The sequence below is a fragment of the Schistocerca nitens genome, chromosome 2, assembly GCF_023898315.1.
Source record: "Schistocerca nitens isolate TAMUIC-IGC-003100 chromosome 2, iqSchNite1.1, whole genome shotgun sequence".
NCBI classification, from domain to species: Eukaryota; Metazoa; Arthropoda; class Insecta; order Orthoptera; family Acrididae; genus Schistocerca; species Schistocerca nitens.
This window is the reverse complement of record NC_064615.1, coordinates 453,454,829-453,473,822: the sequence shown is the minus strand read 5'-3', so window position 1 is coordinate 453,473,822 and position 18,994 is coordinate 453,454,829. Positions and strand designations below refer to the sequence as shown.

The 18,994-nt window shown below is 42.1% G+C and overlaps 1 protein-coding gene across 1 annotated transcript in view; it reads right to left on the bottom strand.

Moving 5' to 3' along the window:
- The window catches only part of LOC126235085 (uncharacterized), a 1,179,108-nt gene that overhangs the window by 72,894 nt on the left and 1,087,220 nt on the right, over positions 1-18,994 (bottom strand). The window contains exons 9-10 of the mRNA XM_049943819.1: positions 7,248-7,424; positions 2,021-2,207 (exon numbers count right to left, since the gene is read on the bottom strand). Coding sequence (XP_049799776.1) covers positions 2,021-2,207; positions 7,248-7,424 — 364 coding nt within the window. The remainder of the gene's footprint in view (positions 1-2,020; positions 2,208-7,247; positions 7,425-18,994) is intronic.

Below are 18,994 nucleotides of genomic sequence, written 5' to 3'. Positions count from 1 at the left end.
TTCCGCATTCTTTCTGTTTCAATCTGCCGTATCATACATCTGATACACCACCTCGAGTGGGTTCCGTTTCTCTGTACTGAATGACTTTCAATATGACTGAAGAGAATTTAAAGGGATTAACTGGCACTATAGTAAAGTTCAAATTAATCCGTGGCCAACCAGCTCCTGCAAATTAAAGGGATTAACAGGTACTATAGCAAAGTTCAACTGAAACTGTGGCCAACCACCCTTGCGTAATTAATCTAAATAACAGTAGAGGCGGAAAAATACAGGGCTTTGCAGAACCTAACGCAGCAAAGGCTCCCAGGTCGCCGGCGAGTGAATAAGGCCAATGCACACTAGCCGTCACGTCATGTCCCGTAAAAACACGGTGCAATGCATTTCAAATGGCGGCATCCACAGTCGCCGTCCAGTCCCCTCACGTCACGTCACCGTCAAAGTTTCTCGGGAAGAAAGTTTTGACTGTTGACGTCATCCTCCGTTGTTGATGACGTGACCCCCAAACTCATTTACTCTCGGGACACGGCCGTGCGCAGCTCTCCATATTTCGCTTCGTCGTAGTTTTCGCGGTTGATACCAATTGTTTGTTGTTCGTTATTTGTTATAAACTGGTTCGTTTCGTTATTTCTTCTGATAAAATGTATAATAAATGAAGAAAGATTAATTGAAGCAATGAGGTAGCAGCCTGAATTGTGCGATATGAGCATATTAAACTACTTGCCCCCTACTGCATTTAAAAAGTGGACTTTTATAGATACCGATGCCATATTTAATATTTTACAATGTGATAGATTGCATTATGGGTGCAACTGGAAGTGAAAAAAGTGTTGTGGTGGAAACTGATTAGTAGGTGGAATTTATTTTAATATTGTCAGGCATTTGTAGTATTTTTAGGCGCTACAGTGTGGAACCGCGCGACCGGTACGGTCGCAGGTTCGAATCCTGCCTCGGGCATGGATGTGTGTGATGTCCTTAGGTCAGTTAGGTTTAAGTAGTTCTAAGTTCTAGGGGACTGATGACCTCAGATGTTAAGTTCCATAGTGGTCAGAGCCATTTGAACCATTTGTAGTATTTCATAAGGAAATGGATTGAAAGATTCAGACACTGAAAGTTGTTTGTTTAAATATGTGCTCATGGCAGGCTTATTTATTGTTGAGTAGCTCCTTGGCTTGTGTGTCAAACAGTTTTGCGAGCATCGGCGGTCAATATTATATGGTTTCACTAGCCACCCCAGTACAAATGAGACGCTTGAACTATTAAAAGCCAAATACAAGATCCAATGAAACCTGTAAATCTTGTAGGGAAAGGCATTGAGGAAGATATGACTACTGCACAAAAATTTGCACTGGACTAGGAACTAAACTTGAGCTTAAACAAAGCAATTTTTGATGTGATGTGATGGCAGCTCGTAACACTGTGTTCCTTTCAGTAATTCTGGGAGCAATTTGACGTAACAAATGAAAAAAAACTGATGCTTCGACTTTCAAAAATATGGAATGCTGATTCCCCTTCCTCGAGCTCCTTGTATAGTGTGTGAAATTCCCCTTCTGCACCACGTAATGACATTTTTTCGGTCCCTCGCTCTTTTTTTTTATTTGCTTTGTGCTTCTATCTTTCTTCTCTAATATACAAGCTATCCCTGCAAGGTGCATACCAACTGAGTCCAATAAATGTCGTTTTCGTATAAATGTGCAATCCAGCATCCACGTATAAAACCTAAAGAGTTGAGTATGTGCGCTTCGCGCGTAAAAACAGTTGAAAATTATCTTGCGAAGATCGCAATTCCCGCGGAGAAAAGAAAAGGAAAACGTTGAATACAGCCATACGAGTTGAGACCACGTGACTTTACTTGACGCGCCGTGACGTGACGGACAGTGTGAATACACCTTGACGTACTGGTTTCGTGACGTGACGGCCATTGTGAACTGGCCTTAGCCCGGCAGGCAGGTCGGCGAAGGGTGTGCCACAACCAGCCTGCAGCCTGCAGCCTGCAGCGTGCCCCTCTGGAGGCGGGACGTACCTGCGCGTGGAGAGCCCGGAGCGGCGCAGGCGGGCGCGGATGTAATGCGCGCAGAGGGCGCGGCCCTGCTCCACGATGTCGCAGGCGGGCGCGTTGAGCCAGCCGATGGTGTGCGACAGCTTGCGCGACACCACGTCGCTCACGTTGCTGAAGCGCCGCCGCGCCAGCGACGACAGCTCCCCGCCGCCTGCCGAAACGCGTCACCGTGAGGCAGCTCGCAATCGCCGGCACAGCAGCGCACCGTGCTTTTAAGTACTGACGCTGTCACATTGATTAAGTCTGGAAACGTACACTGCCCTGCAAAACTTAACGATGAGCTAGAAATGAATGAAAGTGCTAGAACGTGTTGCCAAAGATCTCCCAGTCGTGCACAGAAAACTTGCGTCACATTTCGTGAGGTCAGTGTGACAGCGCCAAATGGGGCTGCCCCACAACACGAGGCAGTTGAAGGACGGGGAAGAGATTTGTGTGTGTGTGTGTGTGTGTGTGTGTGTGTAAGTGTGTGAGTGTGTGTGTGTGTGTGAGTGTGTGTGTGTGTGTGTGTGTGTGTGTGTGTGTGTGCGTGCGTGCGTGCACTGTGCTGGTGGTCTCCATTACTATATGATCTGTGGACGACATTTAGATGACTTCACAAGGGAAAGAATCATCGGGGAACTGGCAGAGGGGCGGCGTGTGACGACAGAGTCCCAGGAGTTCGATATGGCGCACTGCATTATTTCACGTACGTAGGGAGCGTTCCGAACCAGAGGGTCCCTGAAGGAGAGGAGGTGGTTCACCATGGTCCACCTACACCAGCAGCAGGCAAGAAGGGGTCACGTGAAACAACAGGTGCGGTTTCCCACCACATTTAACAAAACTACAAGATAGGAAATGTCATGGTCCGTAGTGGAGCGCCGACTACATGTGGCTGGTCTCTTTTTGCCCAACGACCAGTACAATGTGTTCCTTTGTACTCTACGGCATTGGCCCCTTATCTCGCATTTACCGCGAATTTCTCGGCCAGCATAAAGTCCCAAGCGATTGGAAATAGCGCAGGTGACTCCTGTATATAAGAAGGGAAAAGAAGGGACCCGCAAAATTACAAAATGCTTCAAATGGCTCTGAGCACTATCGGACTTAACTTCTGAGGTCACCAGTCCCCTATAACGTAGAACTACTTAAACCTAACTAACCTAAGGACATCACACAACACCCAGTCATCACGAGGCAGAGAAAATCCCTGACCCCGCCGGGAATCGAACCCGGCCCGTCTAACTCCTCGGCATCCGTTGGAGAGCATCGAGAGAGCACTACCAAGGAACGTAAAATCAGTTCAGTTATAAAAGTCAATTTTATTAAGGTTGCATATTCGTGTTTTTATACTAAATTTTTGGGAGGAGAAAAGTCTTTTTATTTTCCAAAGAAGTGTATCTGTTGTAAAATTAAGTGGTGTCCTGGCTACACCTAATAAAGCAAATTTTATTATCACGTGGGTGTTGATCAGTGTATATAACAGTAAGTTGATGCAGACGACTAGCAAAAACAAACCCATAATGTTCGAATACCTTATTAGCCGTGTGCTGCTTGACACAGTCACATCGATTAAATACCAAGACGTAATGTTGCAAAGCGATATGAAATGGAATGAGCATGTAAGAAGTAGTAGGGAAGGCGAATGGTCGACTTCGGTTTATTGGGAGAATGTTAGGAAAGTGTGGTTCTTCTGTAAAGGACGCCGCATATATGACACTGGTGCGACCCGTTATTGAGTAGTGGTTCGAGTGTTAGGGATCCTTTCCAGGTCGGATTAAAGGGAGACATCGAAGCAGTCCAGACGCAGGCTGCTACACCTGTTACTAGTAGGTTCGAACAACAAGCAAGTATTAGCGATATGTTTGGAGAAGTCAAATGGGAATCACTGGAGGGCAGGTGACTTGTGTTTGCAGGAAGTATGCATTCCTGGACCCAAGTTTATTGGACTTGTTCCAGAAAGTATGAATTCACCAACTCATGTTTATTGGACTTATTTTCCTTGTACCACCTCTCAAAGTATTCGACACAATTTTTTGGAACAGCCTATATATGGCTATCTCTGCGTTTATGGATTGGGTTATGTTTGTATCTTGCCGGTAAATATCTTTTCAATCGTAGTGAGCAGCTTCGAGAAAATCTCTTTTTCCATTCGAATGAAATTGCGTACGAAACGAATTTTAATCTTGAAATCTACGTGCTAAACTTCTGTATTTGTGGGTGTTGGTAGTCAATGCAACAGAGAGAATATGGATATTATGCATGCGCAAAGTGACATTAGATGTCATACCTTAACTACACTCCTGGAAATGGAAAAAAGAACACACTGACACCGGTGTGTCAGACCCACCATACTTGCTCTGGACACTGCGAGAGGGCTGTACAAGCAATGATCACACGCACGGCACAGCGGACACACCAGGAACCGCGGTGTTGGCCGTCGAATGGCGCTAGCTGCGCAGCATTTGTGCACCACCGCCGTCAGTGTCAGCCAGTTTGCCGTGGCATACGGAGCTCCATCGCAGTCTTTAACACTGGTAGCATGCCGCGACAGCGTGGACGTGAACCGTATGTGCAGTTGACGGACTTTGAGCGAGGGCGTATAGTGGGCATGCGGGAGGCCGGGTGGACGTACCGCCGAATTGCTCAACACGTGGGGCGTGAGGTCTCCACAGTACATCGATGTTGTCGCCAGTGGTCGGCGGAAGGTGCACGTGCCCGTCGACCTGGGACCGGACCGCAGCGACGCACGGATGCACGCCAAGACCGTAAGATCCTACGCAGTGCCGTAGGGGACCGCACCGCCACTTCCCAGCAAATTAGGGACACTGTTGCTCCTGGGGTATCGGCGAGGACCATTCGCAACCGTCTCCATGAAGCTGGGCTACGGTCCCGCACACCGTTAGGCCGTCTTCCGCTCACGCCCCAACATCGTGCAGCCCGCCTCCAGTGGTGTCGCGACAGGCGTGAATGGAGGGACGAATGGAGACGTGTCGTCTTCAGCGATGAGAGTCGCTTCTGCCTTGGTGCCAATGATGGTCGTATGCGTGTTTGGCGCCGTGCAGGTGAGCGTCACAATCAGGACTGCATACGACCGAGGCACACAGGGCCAACACCCGGCATCATGGTGTGGGGAGCGATCTCCTACACCGGCCGTACACCACTGGTGATCGTCGAGGGGACACTGAATAGTGCACGGTACATCCAAACCGTCATCGAACCCATCGTTCTACCATTCCTAGACCGGCAAGGGAACTTGCTGTTCCAACAGGACAATGCACGTCCGCATGTATCCCGTGCCACCCAACGTGCTCTAGAAGGTGTAAGTCAACTACCCTGGCCAGCAAGGTCTCCGGATCTGTCCCCCATTGAGCATGTTTGGGACTGGATGAAGCGTCGTCTCACGCGGTCTGCACGTCCAGCACGAACGCTGGTCCAACTGAGGCGCCAGGTGGAAATGGCATGGCAAGCCGTTCCACAGGACTACATCCAGCATCTCTACGATCGTCTCCATGGGAGAATAGCAGCCTGCATTGCTGTGAAAGGTGGATATACACTGTACTAGTGCCGACATTGTGCATGCTCTGTTGCCTGTGTCTATGTGCCTGTGGTTCTGTCGGTGTGATCATGTGATGTATCTGACCCCAGGAATGTGTCAATAAAGTTTCCCCTTCCTGGGACAATGAATTCACGGTGTTCTTATTTCAATTTCCAGGAGTGTATTTTCAACTTGAAACCGAAAAAATTTGGAAATTTGTGGTAAGGACTATGGGACCAAACTGCTGAGGTCATAGGTCCCTAGGCTTACACACTAATTAAACTAAGTTCAACTAACTTACGCTAAGGACAAAACACACACACACACACACACACACACACACACATCCATGCCCGAGGGAAGACTCTGACCTCCGATGGGGGGAGCCGCGCGAACCGTGACAAGGCGCCTCAGACCACGCGGCTGAAACCGAAAATGGGATGGAAATGCTATTTTATCCCAGATCATTGTACAGCATTATATGATGTTCCTCAACCAGCAGTTCGCGGTCCGAGCCATCGGCGGTTCCAGAATCATCTTCGCGACACACAGCTATTTTACGCGCATCCAGTTTTGTAAAGGAACTGAGTGGTTTGCGAGCCACATAAAGCCGACGACGGCCGCTGGAGAGCGCTGAAAGTGAAAATCGGTTAATTAGGTCGCCACGTGTGCCGGCCACGCTGCCTCTCGTGAGGTTTATACTTATATGGATACGGTGTCAGTTCTTTCGGACATGTTCGAAAGAACAGACACCACTGATGACCTGCGGCCGACTAGAACGAAATTAGAATTAATTTAATACCTTCAGCTGCTAACGGACGTTGATATATATCAACGGGGACAGGTGAAAATGTGTGCCCCGACCGGGACTCTAACCCTGGATCTTCTACTTACATGGCCATTTGAGCCACCGAGGGAACAGAGGATAGTGCGACTGCAGGGACTATCTCGCGCTCGACTCCCGCGGGACCCACATTCTCACCTTGTATGTCCACACACTACATTCGTAGTGTCCCATCCCAGCTTACTGATTACTCGAACATGTCCGAAAGAACAGACACCATATCCATATAAGTATATAGTTCTGGCAGTATCGGCCATGACCTTCTTCTTCTCTGGAGATGCACACATATTCCCTGAACTCTTACGGGGCTTGGTAAGAATGTCTTCCACGAGTAATGAGTGTTTTGGGATGGGCCACTACGAATGTAGTGTGTGGACATACAAGGTGAGAATGTGGGTCCCGCGGGAGTCGTGCGCGAGATAGTCCCTGTATTCGCACTATCCTCTGTGCCCTCGGTGGCTCAGATGGATAGAGTCTGCCATGTAAGCAGGAGACCCCGGGTTCGAGTCCCGGTCGGGGCACACATTTACACCTGTCCCCGTTGATATGTATCAATGGCAGTCAGCAGCTGAGGTGTTAAATTAATTCTAATCTCGTGAGGTTGGATGTCCACGTGAAAGCTAGCTGCCTCGTCCCGTGGGAGGACTCTTTAGAGTGGTGGCGAGTTCTCGCCAGCGTCAGACGTGTGAGAGAACCGCTGGCCAAGAAAGCCGAGCCGCCCGCAAAACTACTGGTCGGGAACAGATGCCGCTCACACCGCTGCAGTGCTCTATTCCGGAAAGGCTACTGTAGTACAGAAGTAAAACTGAGTGGTAATTAGTGTGTGGTTAGCGTACCGGCGACAGAGGCGGCGGCGGTTCCGGAGCGGTCGGCGAGCAGCGCCACGTGGCTGTGGTGCGCGTGCGCCGACTGCAGCGGGAAGCTCAGCTTGCGCCGCTGGAACGCCTGCAGCGCCGCCTCGCCGGCGGCCGTCAGCGGCGGCGCCATGGCGCGGCCCGTGTCCGTTGCCCGCTCTGCAACAGCGAGGAGAGCGGGGCGTCATCCCAGGCATCCGCAGAGTGTCATTCGATCAGTGGAAAGATGTACAGCAGGCGAAGGAAGTCAGAGTCGTGTGAAGTTAGCACCCCTTTTTCGAGAAATATACATTTTTTTCACAGTTCTTGTTAGATGTGCCATAGTTCTAGAGTTCTTTGTACAAAATTTCAATAGTTCTGCAGAATTTGGCGAGGAAAACGATATTTGAAAAAAATTTCGTATCGAAAATATTCTTCGTCAATTTTCGCAAATTGTAAATAAGTACAAGAGTTCTGAGCACAGTTCTGAACAGAACTCCAAGAGTTCTATCGAAAACCCAAGTAACACTTTTTTGTGCTGCTAATAGTTTACGAGATAATTGCAATTTAAGGAGAAAATCTTTTCACTTACTGTGAAGTTGGCACCCTTTATTTCAGAAATGTATACTTTCTTCAGAGTTCTTGATAGATATGCCGTAGTTCTAGAGTTCTTTGTACAAAATTTCAATAGTTCTGCAGAATTTGGCTAGGAAAACGATATTTGAAAAAAATTTCGTATCGAAAATATTCTTCGTCAATTTTCGCAAATTGTAAAGAAGTACAAGAGTTCTGAGCACAGTACTGAACAGAACTCCAAGAGTTCTATCGAAAACCCAAGTAACACTTTTTTGTGCTGCTAATAGTTTACGAGGTAATTGCAATTTAAGGAGAAAATCTTTTCACTTACTGTGAAGTTGGCACCCTTTTTTTCAGAAATGTATATTTTTTTCACAGTTCTTGACAGGTATGCCATTGTTCGAGAGTTATTTGTACAAAATTTCAATAGTTCTGCAGAATTTAGCGAAGAAAACAACAATACTCGAAAAAAATTTCGTATCGAAAACATTTTTTGTCAATTTTCGCAAAAATTAAACTTGTACAACAGTTCTGAGGACAGTTCTGGACACCACGTGAAGAGTTCTATCGAAAATCGTAGTAGAATGTTTTGTGCAGGTAATAGTATAAGAGGTAATTGCAACTTAATTAAGAACCCCATAAGAGCTCCTACTGTGAAGCTGGCACCCTTTTTTTTCAGAAATATGTATTTTTTTCAGAGTTCTTGATAGATAAGTCATAGTTCTAGAGTTCTCTGTACAAAATTTCAATAGTTCTGCAGAATTTAGCGAAGAAAACAACATTGTATAACATAGCTGATTCAGGAACCCTTTCCTTCTGATACAATTCTTACTGTTGCCACAATAAATCCCTTGTGCATACATTCCAACTGTACTGATCATTACAAAAATATAACCATTGACCAGCGGCGCACATTTCTTGCAGCGTTGTACAAAGCATTCAGCTGATCCGCTGTGAAATTACCACACTTAACGCTATTGTAAAATTTACGGTGGATGGCTTCCGTTTATCTACAATGTCAGCATCTATCGAATTATATTCATACAAACGTGATGCCTGGATCACTCACTTCCCCTTTTTAGGTACGGAGGAAACTAGAGTTCAGTCTTGTGGAAGCCAAAAAAGGAAATGTGGGCAGCCCTTCTTTTACTGATAGCAAACTCTAGAGAAATCTCCACGCTTGTTTTTCTTCATCATGCCAACAAAAGAAAAATTCTCCCTTCATAGCTCTATTATCATTCCAGTACTAGTAAACCAGTTGTCCGCTTTCACATTTCGACCTGACTGATATATAGGTTTACTCAGTCACAGAACAACATCAAAATGTTTATTGCTCAGTTGGTAAATCCTTCTGGCTGCAACACAGAGTATATTTCCAAATTGTACAGGTAAAATACTTAAGAATCCACACTTAAGAATCCATACTCGTTTGTTTTGATTGATACATATTGGCGAAAACTGTACCTTCCACAGAATCCTTCCAGCTTCTTGTCTACTGTAACATTTTCTCCAAGGGTGTAAGATTTGTGGTAGTTGCGTACAAACACAGTAAATATTTCCCGAATAGCTGTTAGCTTGTCTAATTGTCTCCTTTCATCACGAATAGCGCGACTGTAAAATCTATGGCTCTCCAGAATAAATTTGAAACGTTTTATGTTCATTTGCGAGGTGAAATTTTTCAGTGCCATCACCATCAGTTCCACATAGATCTTCCAGGCTTTATCTGTTACTTTTGTTAACAACAATTAAAAACAAGAGACTGATGAAGGCTTTCAATTCAATATCACCTATTGATTTTACCCCTCTCTCATGCTGAAATGAGGCTTTGATGCTCTGAAAATTCTGATTGGAATACAAAACTACAATAGACAAATATCGTTATCTATGAGGTAGTTACAGCATCACAAAGGCTGTTTTGGCTTCACCTATTGGTACAGGTAAATTTCGAATAATATTACGCTCTTCGAACAATATGCTTTGGGTTTCTTCAACATTATCTAGTACTTCCCACTTAAAATAATAAAATTCCTATAAAATAACGCAACCAGGCACAGTGTATTAATCTGATATTTGACGTTCAGACAGCGGACACTGACGGTTAAACAGTTCAAACAGAATTTAAGTGCAGTTTACATTCTGGATTAGCTTTGTACTACTTACTACGTTGATAAACAAATAAATTAATCGCTGAAATGAAATACGAAAGGGCACAGTGGATAAAAACGAGCAATCGGCTCATATCTCATCAAGAGAGCATTAGCGTCGATACTGAATCATACAACAATGAAAGGTATACCGAGAAAGGAAGCTATAACGAGAAGGCGCCAGTGCTGCCAATTGTTGACAAGTAATTGCTCGTTTTTATCCACTGCGCCCTTTCGTATTTCACAACACACAACAATGAAAAGCATACGGAGAAGGGAAGCTGTTAACGAAGCAGCGCCAATACTGCAAATTGTTGAAAAGTAATTTACAGAAAATTTCGACACGTGTCAATCTGAACAGCTGCGCCCGATGGAAGGATAATGAAAACTATGATACGTCCCTGAGACCTCTCAAGACCAAAAAATAATAAACAAAGCACAGCAACAATGCAAAAGTCGTGGCACTACATCTGGAAACAATGAACACGTGAACTGCGTCTTTTAAACAATCGGCAAATGACGTCAGTGTAGTAGTTGCAATAGAGGTAGCATCAAAGCTTCTCACGGTAGCATCAAGGCTAATGACAACAACAGCTGCACTTTTTGGGTGGCGCGCGCCGTGTCGTGTGAAGCCGCCCGCCAGCGCTGCATTTCGCTCCTTGATCTGCCCCTAATGACTAAACGTAACAATACTGCTCACTCTCATGCGAATAATCGTTATGCTCGTTCAGTCAGAGCTCTTGTGCAGTCGTTGCCCGTTGTGCAGTCGGTGCTGTTGTGTAAGTGATATTTATGAACCAGAACACCCATAAAAATGTACAATCTACCAGAATTGAAACGTCTTCTCAGCATGGAGGAATTTAAAGTAATCGATGATAGAGGCATTCAATTCACTCCGTCTCATCCGGTCTTCCAAAAACTGTCCGATGCCATGGCCGGCATCGGCTCGAAAATGTCTTCAAAACATATTTACACAACAATTAAAGAAGATCGTCACGATCTGCTTGCTTTTGTTAGAAACACTTTCAGGCTGGAATGTTTCGTTGAAGAAAAAGACGACGACAGCAAAGATGAGTCGTGGAATGATTTTGGTTCTTCGTGCAACAAGGACATGACAAAGCAATTCGACTTACTACTGTCAGCAGAAAAATGGTCTACCATAAAACCAACAAAGAGGAAACTTGGAGAGCCTTCAAGACTGGAAATAGGGAAATGGACCGATTTGATGGCTCATAAAATTTATGAACATCACAAAATTCCATGTGCCTTTTCTTTCAAATACGCGAAAGTATGTGAAAGTTCAAGTTCAAAGTATTTCTTGAAGATCAAAGGAAGATGCACAGAATGCGGAGCCACTTTCGAAGGGATTGCTCTGAAGAAGCCAAAAAGGGACAACGATATTATTATAAACTGCAGACTTTCAAACTTTTCAGACGATAGTATTCACCTTAAAAGAAGACAACTTCGTGGCACGAGAAGACAACAGGTAGCTGCTAAATTGGTTGATAACAGGATGCCTGCAGCTCTTTGGCGAAATTATGAAGCGAAAAATGTCTTTTGGAGACATGATTCCTCCAAATTTACCAAATGCTGATGTCTTGAGAAAGGCTAAAGAAGAGGAAAGGGACAAACGTTTTGGTATAACAACCAGTAAGCCTGTTGAAAACCTGCAAATTGCAAAACATACAACCCATCGGGACGAAATTCACGCAATCGGATTGGACCCATTCTTCTGTATATATTGGCTGAAAGATCAAAGTCAGTTGCACAAATATTGTCATCAAATCAATAGCAGTGTATACGATTCAGTAGATGCTACAGGTGGCGTTGCATTTCGAGTTATTTCACGATTTGGGGATCTGTCAAACAGGGCTGACTGTGTGGAAATTAAGTCAAAGTACATATACCTGTATCAGTACATGTGCATCCGCGAAGTAAACGTCACTAGTAAAGTTCCAAATATCGTCAATCGATCATCAATCAGTTGCCCAACTTATCAGATGATATCCTCTAGGCATGACGCATCATTCTTGTCATTTTTCTTTATGGAAATCGTCAGATCTGGAGCTCCCAGACCAAAAATCATGGTAACTGATTTTGGTAAGGCTTTGTTGGTTGCCATTTCTAGAGCAATAGCCAATTGCTCGGACTTAACAGATTATTTGAATAGGTGTTATAGTCATATTGTTTTGCATGAAAGAGTAATTCTACCCTCGTGTTGTTTGAGAATAGATTTAAACCATTTATGGTCATGATTTCGAGGTGGAAATGCTTCTCGAGAGTTAAATCACAAGTCAAACAACTTTATCTTCGAGTTTTGGCCCATATTTACATGATGACAGATTTTCGTGATATTGAAAGTGCTTTGCGCTCACTTTTGGTTGTTGCGTTAAGTGAACATCTTGGTATTGATGAGTGCGGTCAAGAATATGCATCAATGGAACATCAGCGCCACCTTGATAACATTATCAGAGGTGGTCCACGTCATTCATATATTGACGAAAAGAAAGATGATGACAAGAAAACTGATGATGTTGAAAACAATGATGACTGTCTTTTGGAATCAGTTTTGAACTCTAAGGAATCTACTGCAAACGCGTGGATTGATAGGGCAAAACGTATCTACAATGAAGCTGAAGTCATCGCGAATCAGGCTAAGGATGACAATCTATTTGATGTGAATCCGTACAACATTCCTAATGCTGCAGAGATGCTGAAAGAGTTGATGTACTATATACCACTGTGGACAGCTGTGATGTATCCTTCTTTCCATATTCCTTTATCTATTCGTTCGTCAGCAGCGACTGAAGGACAATTTTCAAAATTAAAGACAATGGGCTTTGACAAGCTGCCTTTACGAGTAGACAAATTCATTTTTCAACATTTGAAGTGGCTGCGTGAGGAAACAAAACTGTTAGCGCCACTTATGATGGAAAAACAAGATTCAAAGCAAGCTGTGAAGCACAAACCAACTGAAGCATCGTTGCCTTACCATGAAGAAGAAAACTGGAGAGGAAAAAATAAGAAGCTGAAGATAACAAACCCCAAAAGCAATCATATCCTTGATAATTCTGAGAGCACACTGAACAATACCTTAAGAAGTGAGACCCAACTCGATGATGCCAATAAGACAGAGTTAAAAAAAATTTTTAATAGTTTTGAACACAGATTTTCTCCTACTTCGAGCGCACTTGTTATGAATGCGGAGAACAACTGTCTCTCAATCAATAGTGAGAGTGTGTGTTTTCAGCGCTCTTCAGATAATAATTTACTGCCGAATTTGGACTCTAAAGAGATATGTCATTCCACAAAAGACTATCGAGAATTATGCTTCACCAGGGATGTCAATGAAATTTCATCCTGTGGTTCGAAAACGGAAGAAAATCGCGAGACCTGTAACAATAAAATGGAGGAGAGTGCAATGCTGAAAAAGCTTCAAAACGAAATCATTGTCACATCGAGCATGCAAACTAAGAGCAAGAAAAACTACTTAGATGATTGCCCAAACTGGAATTCGACTAAGAAATTCATAGACATTAATTTGCCACTTTTCCCAAATGGGTCCTCAAGCAAATTCAAATCTGCTACCTACAACTTGAAGGGAACGTGCGGTTTCGATTCTTTGATAACCTTATTCATGCAAGCAATATCACTCAGTGATGATTTCAAAAGTACCATTCAAATGGTGAGCCATCCATTTTTGGATCTGGCTTTGGATGTGTTGGACAAAAAAATTATAAACTCCCAGCATTTTAAGCAGAGATTTGACATTTTATATGTGATACCGTTCCTAAAAAAAGGAGTAATCTCTCGAAAAATATTGTCTCTGAATGCAGAGTCGAATGTTGGGGAATTATACGAGACAATATTAAAAGATAACCCGATTTGCAACAAAAAGATATCGTGTCTGACGTGCCTAAATTCACGCTATGTGAAACTACATTATATTTCCGTTGATACGTATGTGCTTTTCAGACTTGGTTATAATTTCATGCAAGAGGCTGTAGATGCAACAAACGGAGGTCTAAAGACTATTATAAAATGCAAGAAATGTAAAGGAGAAGCAGTCGAAGAAAAGAAATTCGGATGCTACTTGATGATGGATACTAGTATAACAACTTGTCCACTAACTGAAGATCAGTTTCCACCGAATCAAAGGAAGAAATGTGTGTTGCAAACGATCACGAAAGAAATCGTAGTCGACAATCAAGAGTACACTCTCGTTGGTGCCATTCATTATAATAGCTCCATCAAACACTACACGGCATATGTCTTCGATGGAACCTACTGGAAGCAGTACGATGACCTGTATAAAGAAGTACAGAGAGTTTCAAAAGATACGATAATTTCTCCACACCTGTTCATATATGTCAAGACAGGAAAATTTTCAAATGGCAGCTACAAGACCGACGAGACGAAACAAGTAGTTCCTACATAGGAACTTTGCTTTATAAGGTAAGCAATTGCTAAAAGTTGATATCTAAATATTACAAATACAGCTCTTATGTTAGTTCTTCGTATCTTTGTTTCTGGAACCACAGCCCTCCTGTTTTAGTTACTAGAATAAGAGCATTTTATGCCCTAAATGTCACTTATATATTTTTTGTACTTATTTTTCATAGTTGTTTCACACCTCATAAATTCTATGCTTATTTATTACTAAATTCCCTACATATGTATTTCCTTCTCGGTTTTAGTGTATCCTGAAGAAGAGCTGTTAAGGGGACCTGTATATCACGGCCTGTAGTTTTTCCTGGTACTTTGAAATTTAGAATGAAAGGCTGTCAATAGATTCAGGAATGAAACTTTTATCAAAGAATTGGTATATTGTGAGATCTAGGTGAAATACATTGTAAATCTGTGGAATACATTGTGGAGTGAATATTGATGTTTTTCTTACCTACAGAATTACACGTAATTGTTATTTTAGGTTCAATGTACTTACACGCTATTCCAAATAAAAGATAAAAAACAAATTTTATTCTTTGAATTATTACCTTGTTGAAACAGCAAACCAGTAATATTTTTCAGTTTCGTGTTTTGATTATTTTAAAAACAATGTATTTTAAGAGAAAAATTTTTCTCCTAATAATTTAAGAACATAATATGACATACTGCAGCTTAAAATATTTAATCCATTCTTGAATAATGTGGTTCAGTGTGTAGGCAAGCACTATATTATTATTCATCCATAGCTTTGTTTATGTAGCTTTAATAGTGGATGAGATACCGGTAACAGTATCTCTGTATGCAAACACGTTGATTGCAGAAAATTGAAACTAAAGATTTGTATGTCATTTTCTTCTCAATGACGTCATTGCAAACCATTCCTGCTCCATAATCTTGTTGATACCTTTCATGTCATTTTCATTTTCTTTAGTTTTGCTTCTTTCTTTGTTATTCTGGCCTCCTTTTTCATGCTTTTAGCAGCTTTTTCAGTTTACGTAACATGTTGCCTGTCCGCCCATACCAGCACAATTTTCGTGTTGTTCCTAGTTTTGATGCCTGTTCTGCTCATTGTTTTTAATCTTTACTCCATCAGGCTGGCCGGAGTGGCCGAGCGGTTCTAGGCGCTACAGTCTGGAACCGCGCGACCGCTCCGGTCGCAGGTTCGATTCCTGCCTCGGGCATGGATGAGTGTGATGTCCTTAGGTTAGTTAGGTTTAAGTAGTTCTAAGTTATAGGGGACTGATGACCTCAGAAGTTAAGTGCCATAGTGCTCAGAGCCATTTGAACCATTTTTACTCCACCATTAAAACGTATTGCTACTGTTGAAACGCATTCTGATTTTGTTTTATGCCATGTAAACATTTTTCCTGCACATGCGACAGTCGACAGGTTCTTCAAAGGTATTACATAAACGAGGTTCTACGGAAACTGCCCAAATTAAATGTTCAAATGTGTGTGAAATCTTATGGGACTTAACTGCTAAGGTCATCAGTCCCTAAGCTTACACACTACTTAACCTAAATTATCCTAAGGACAAACACACACACCCATGCCCGAGGGAGGACTCGAACCTCCGTCAGGACCAGCCGCTCAGTACATGACTGCAGCGCCTTAGACCGCTCGGCTAATACGGCGCGGCACGCCAAATTAAACAAAATGACATTTAAACACGAGAATTACGAGGTACTGTACATGAAGTGTATATTTTTAGAATCAGGAAGAGCCAGATGAATTTTATTACGTAAAACAGTAATTGTTTTGAGCTCTCATGACATCCAGGACCCACTAACAGCTAAAAATATGCCCAGGACCCTCATGGATGAAAGTTATGTGGCAACATCACCAGACGCTAGGATACATAAAAACATGTGCTGTGTGTAACGAATAAATTTGAAATTGCTGTCGTTAATATTGTTGCAATCATTTGTTCTAGTTAGAAAGGAAGTGTGGAAGTTTGATGAGTTACACTACAGCGAGAGTTAAAAGTCTTTACAATGTATAGAAATGTAAGTATATTTACTGAATATATTGTACAAGCGAACTAATTAGTATGTTTAAATCCTAATTCAATACATGACTGATAGATGTGTTATGTTGAGGGGATACAGTATTAAAGTTAATAAGAAGTTAGAAATTTGTAAATAAGAACCTCGTTTATTTGGTCCTCAGTAATCCGGATTCCCGGTTTATCCGGATTCATATTTTGTGTTCCTTGGTATATTTCTCTTTTTTTCTTATAACACGAAGATGTGTAGTCGGTGAGGTACATAGGCTGCTTATCACTAGGCCGGCAATTTAGTCTAGTACTGAGTGATAAGGAACTCGGAGTGTGTGAATGACATTGTTTCTCAAGTATTTTACATTAATATAACGGTGTATTGATGCCCATCAAGTAAGTTGCATAGTAACCACGCCAACAGCACTCCACCACAGCTCATTGTACCTCTGGTGCGCTTCTCGACAGGTGTGACACCATCTGGTTAGTGGTGCGTGTGAATGTATCCGCTCTCTCAGCCATCTGTTTGTTTTGCACTGACCAGCCTTCTCTCCTTGAATCATCTAAGCGTGCACATCCCACGCTTCGACCTACAGTTACTACAGTCAGTCTTAAGAAGGTGTACTGGCATTTGTATAGTGCTGAACATTTAGATTTTTTGTATTTAGTAGGATATACATCCGGGTTTTCGATTTTCGGTTTTCCAAAATAAAAGTGAGAATTTACGATCGTCCTCATAGCTGTACTTCCAGCAGTACTTCATCTCCTCCGTTCCCAATTTCGTAGAAGTTGTCCTACGAAAATTGCAGAAGAAGCACTCCTGGACGAAAGGATATTGTGACGATATTTCTTCGTCATAGCCTGGGGTTAGAGATCCGGTCCGGCACACAGTTTTTATCTGCCAGTAAGTTTCACATTGGCGCACACCCACTGCAGAGTGAACACACAATCTATTTCATAATCTACTGGCACCATAAAAATGTTATGAGGGTTTTTAAAATAACTCTTTCGGTGCTATCCAGAGCTGTCAGCAAAAGGGTTGTGCCAATTTATTATAATGTAGACCAAGTGGGTTTCTCGAAAATGCTATTATCTCATTAACTGTTATCCCCACAAAAAATATTATTACAGTTTTCGGTAGAACTCTTAGGGTCGTATTAAGAAATGCCATCAGACCTTTTGTACGAATTTATTACTTTTACATGACAAAAGTGAGTCCCACATTAATTATCTCATATGTCATCGTCACAAATAATGTTATTATAGTTTTTGGTAGAACTCTGTGGGTGATATTCAAATCTGTCATCAGAACTATTCTACGAATTTTGCTATAGTAGAGAAAGTGAGTATCAGATTAAAACAATTACCGTATAAACTATTATCGCCACAAAAATGTTCTTATCATTTTCAATGCAACTCTTCCGGTGCTATCCAGAACTGCCAACAGAACTGTTACACAAATTTATTTTTTCCAAACTGACAAATAATTTTTTACCATACCAAAATGTTGCCGAGTATTGTTTTCTTCCCGAAATTCTGCAGAACTATTCGTGTTTTGAGCAGGGAAATCTAAAACTATTACATATATATCAAGAACTATGAAAAAATGTATATTTATCGTAAAAGGGGTTCAAACTTCGCGGGAAATGCTCATAAGCATTCCTTAATAAAGGCAGTTACTACGTAAACAATTACCTGCACAGAATATGTTACTAGTATTTTCGATAGAACTCTTACAATGCTATCCAGAGCTGGCATCAGAACATACGAACAGACATAATTTTTTTTTGAGTAAGTGTGCCCCACAATTAATCAATTACCATACAAACTATTATAACCACAAAAAATGTTATTATGACTATCGATACAGGTCTTGAGGTGTTAACCAGAACTGTTCATCAAAACTGTTGAACGAATTTACTTTTTCTGTGGAGAAAGTGGGTCTAACATCAAAGCAGTTACCGGATAAACCATCATCGCCACAAAAAGATATTATTAGGATTTTCGATAGAGCTATTGGTGTTCTGTTCAGAACTGTTGTACGAATTTACTTTTTGCGAAAATTGACAAAGAATGTATTCGATACGAAAATTTTTTCGAGTATTGTTGTTATCTTCGCTAAATTCTGCAGGACTATTCAAATTTTGTACAAATAACTCTAGAACTATGACATTTCTATCAAGAACTCTGAAAAAAATATATATTTCTGAAAAAAAGGGTGCCAGGTTCACAGTAGGAGCTCTTATGGAATTCTTAATTAAGTTGCAATTACCTCTTAAACTATTACCTGCACAAAAAATTCTACTAGGATTTTCGATAGAACTCTTCACGTGGTGTCCAGAACTGTCATCAGAACTGTTGTACGAATATATTTATATTTTCCGTAGAGAAAGTGTGTCCCATATTAAATCAATTTATCTCAAACCATTATCGCCATAGAAAAATGTTGTTGGAATTTTCGATAGAGCTCTTGGGGTTCTGTTCAGAACTGTCTTCAGAACTGTTGTACAAGTTTAATTTTTGCGAAAATTGACAAAAAATGTTTTCGATACGAAATTTTTTTCGAGTATTGTTGTTTTCTTCGT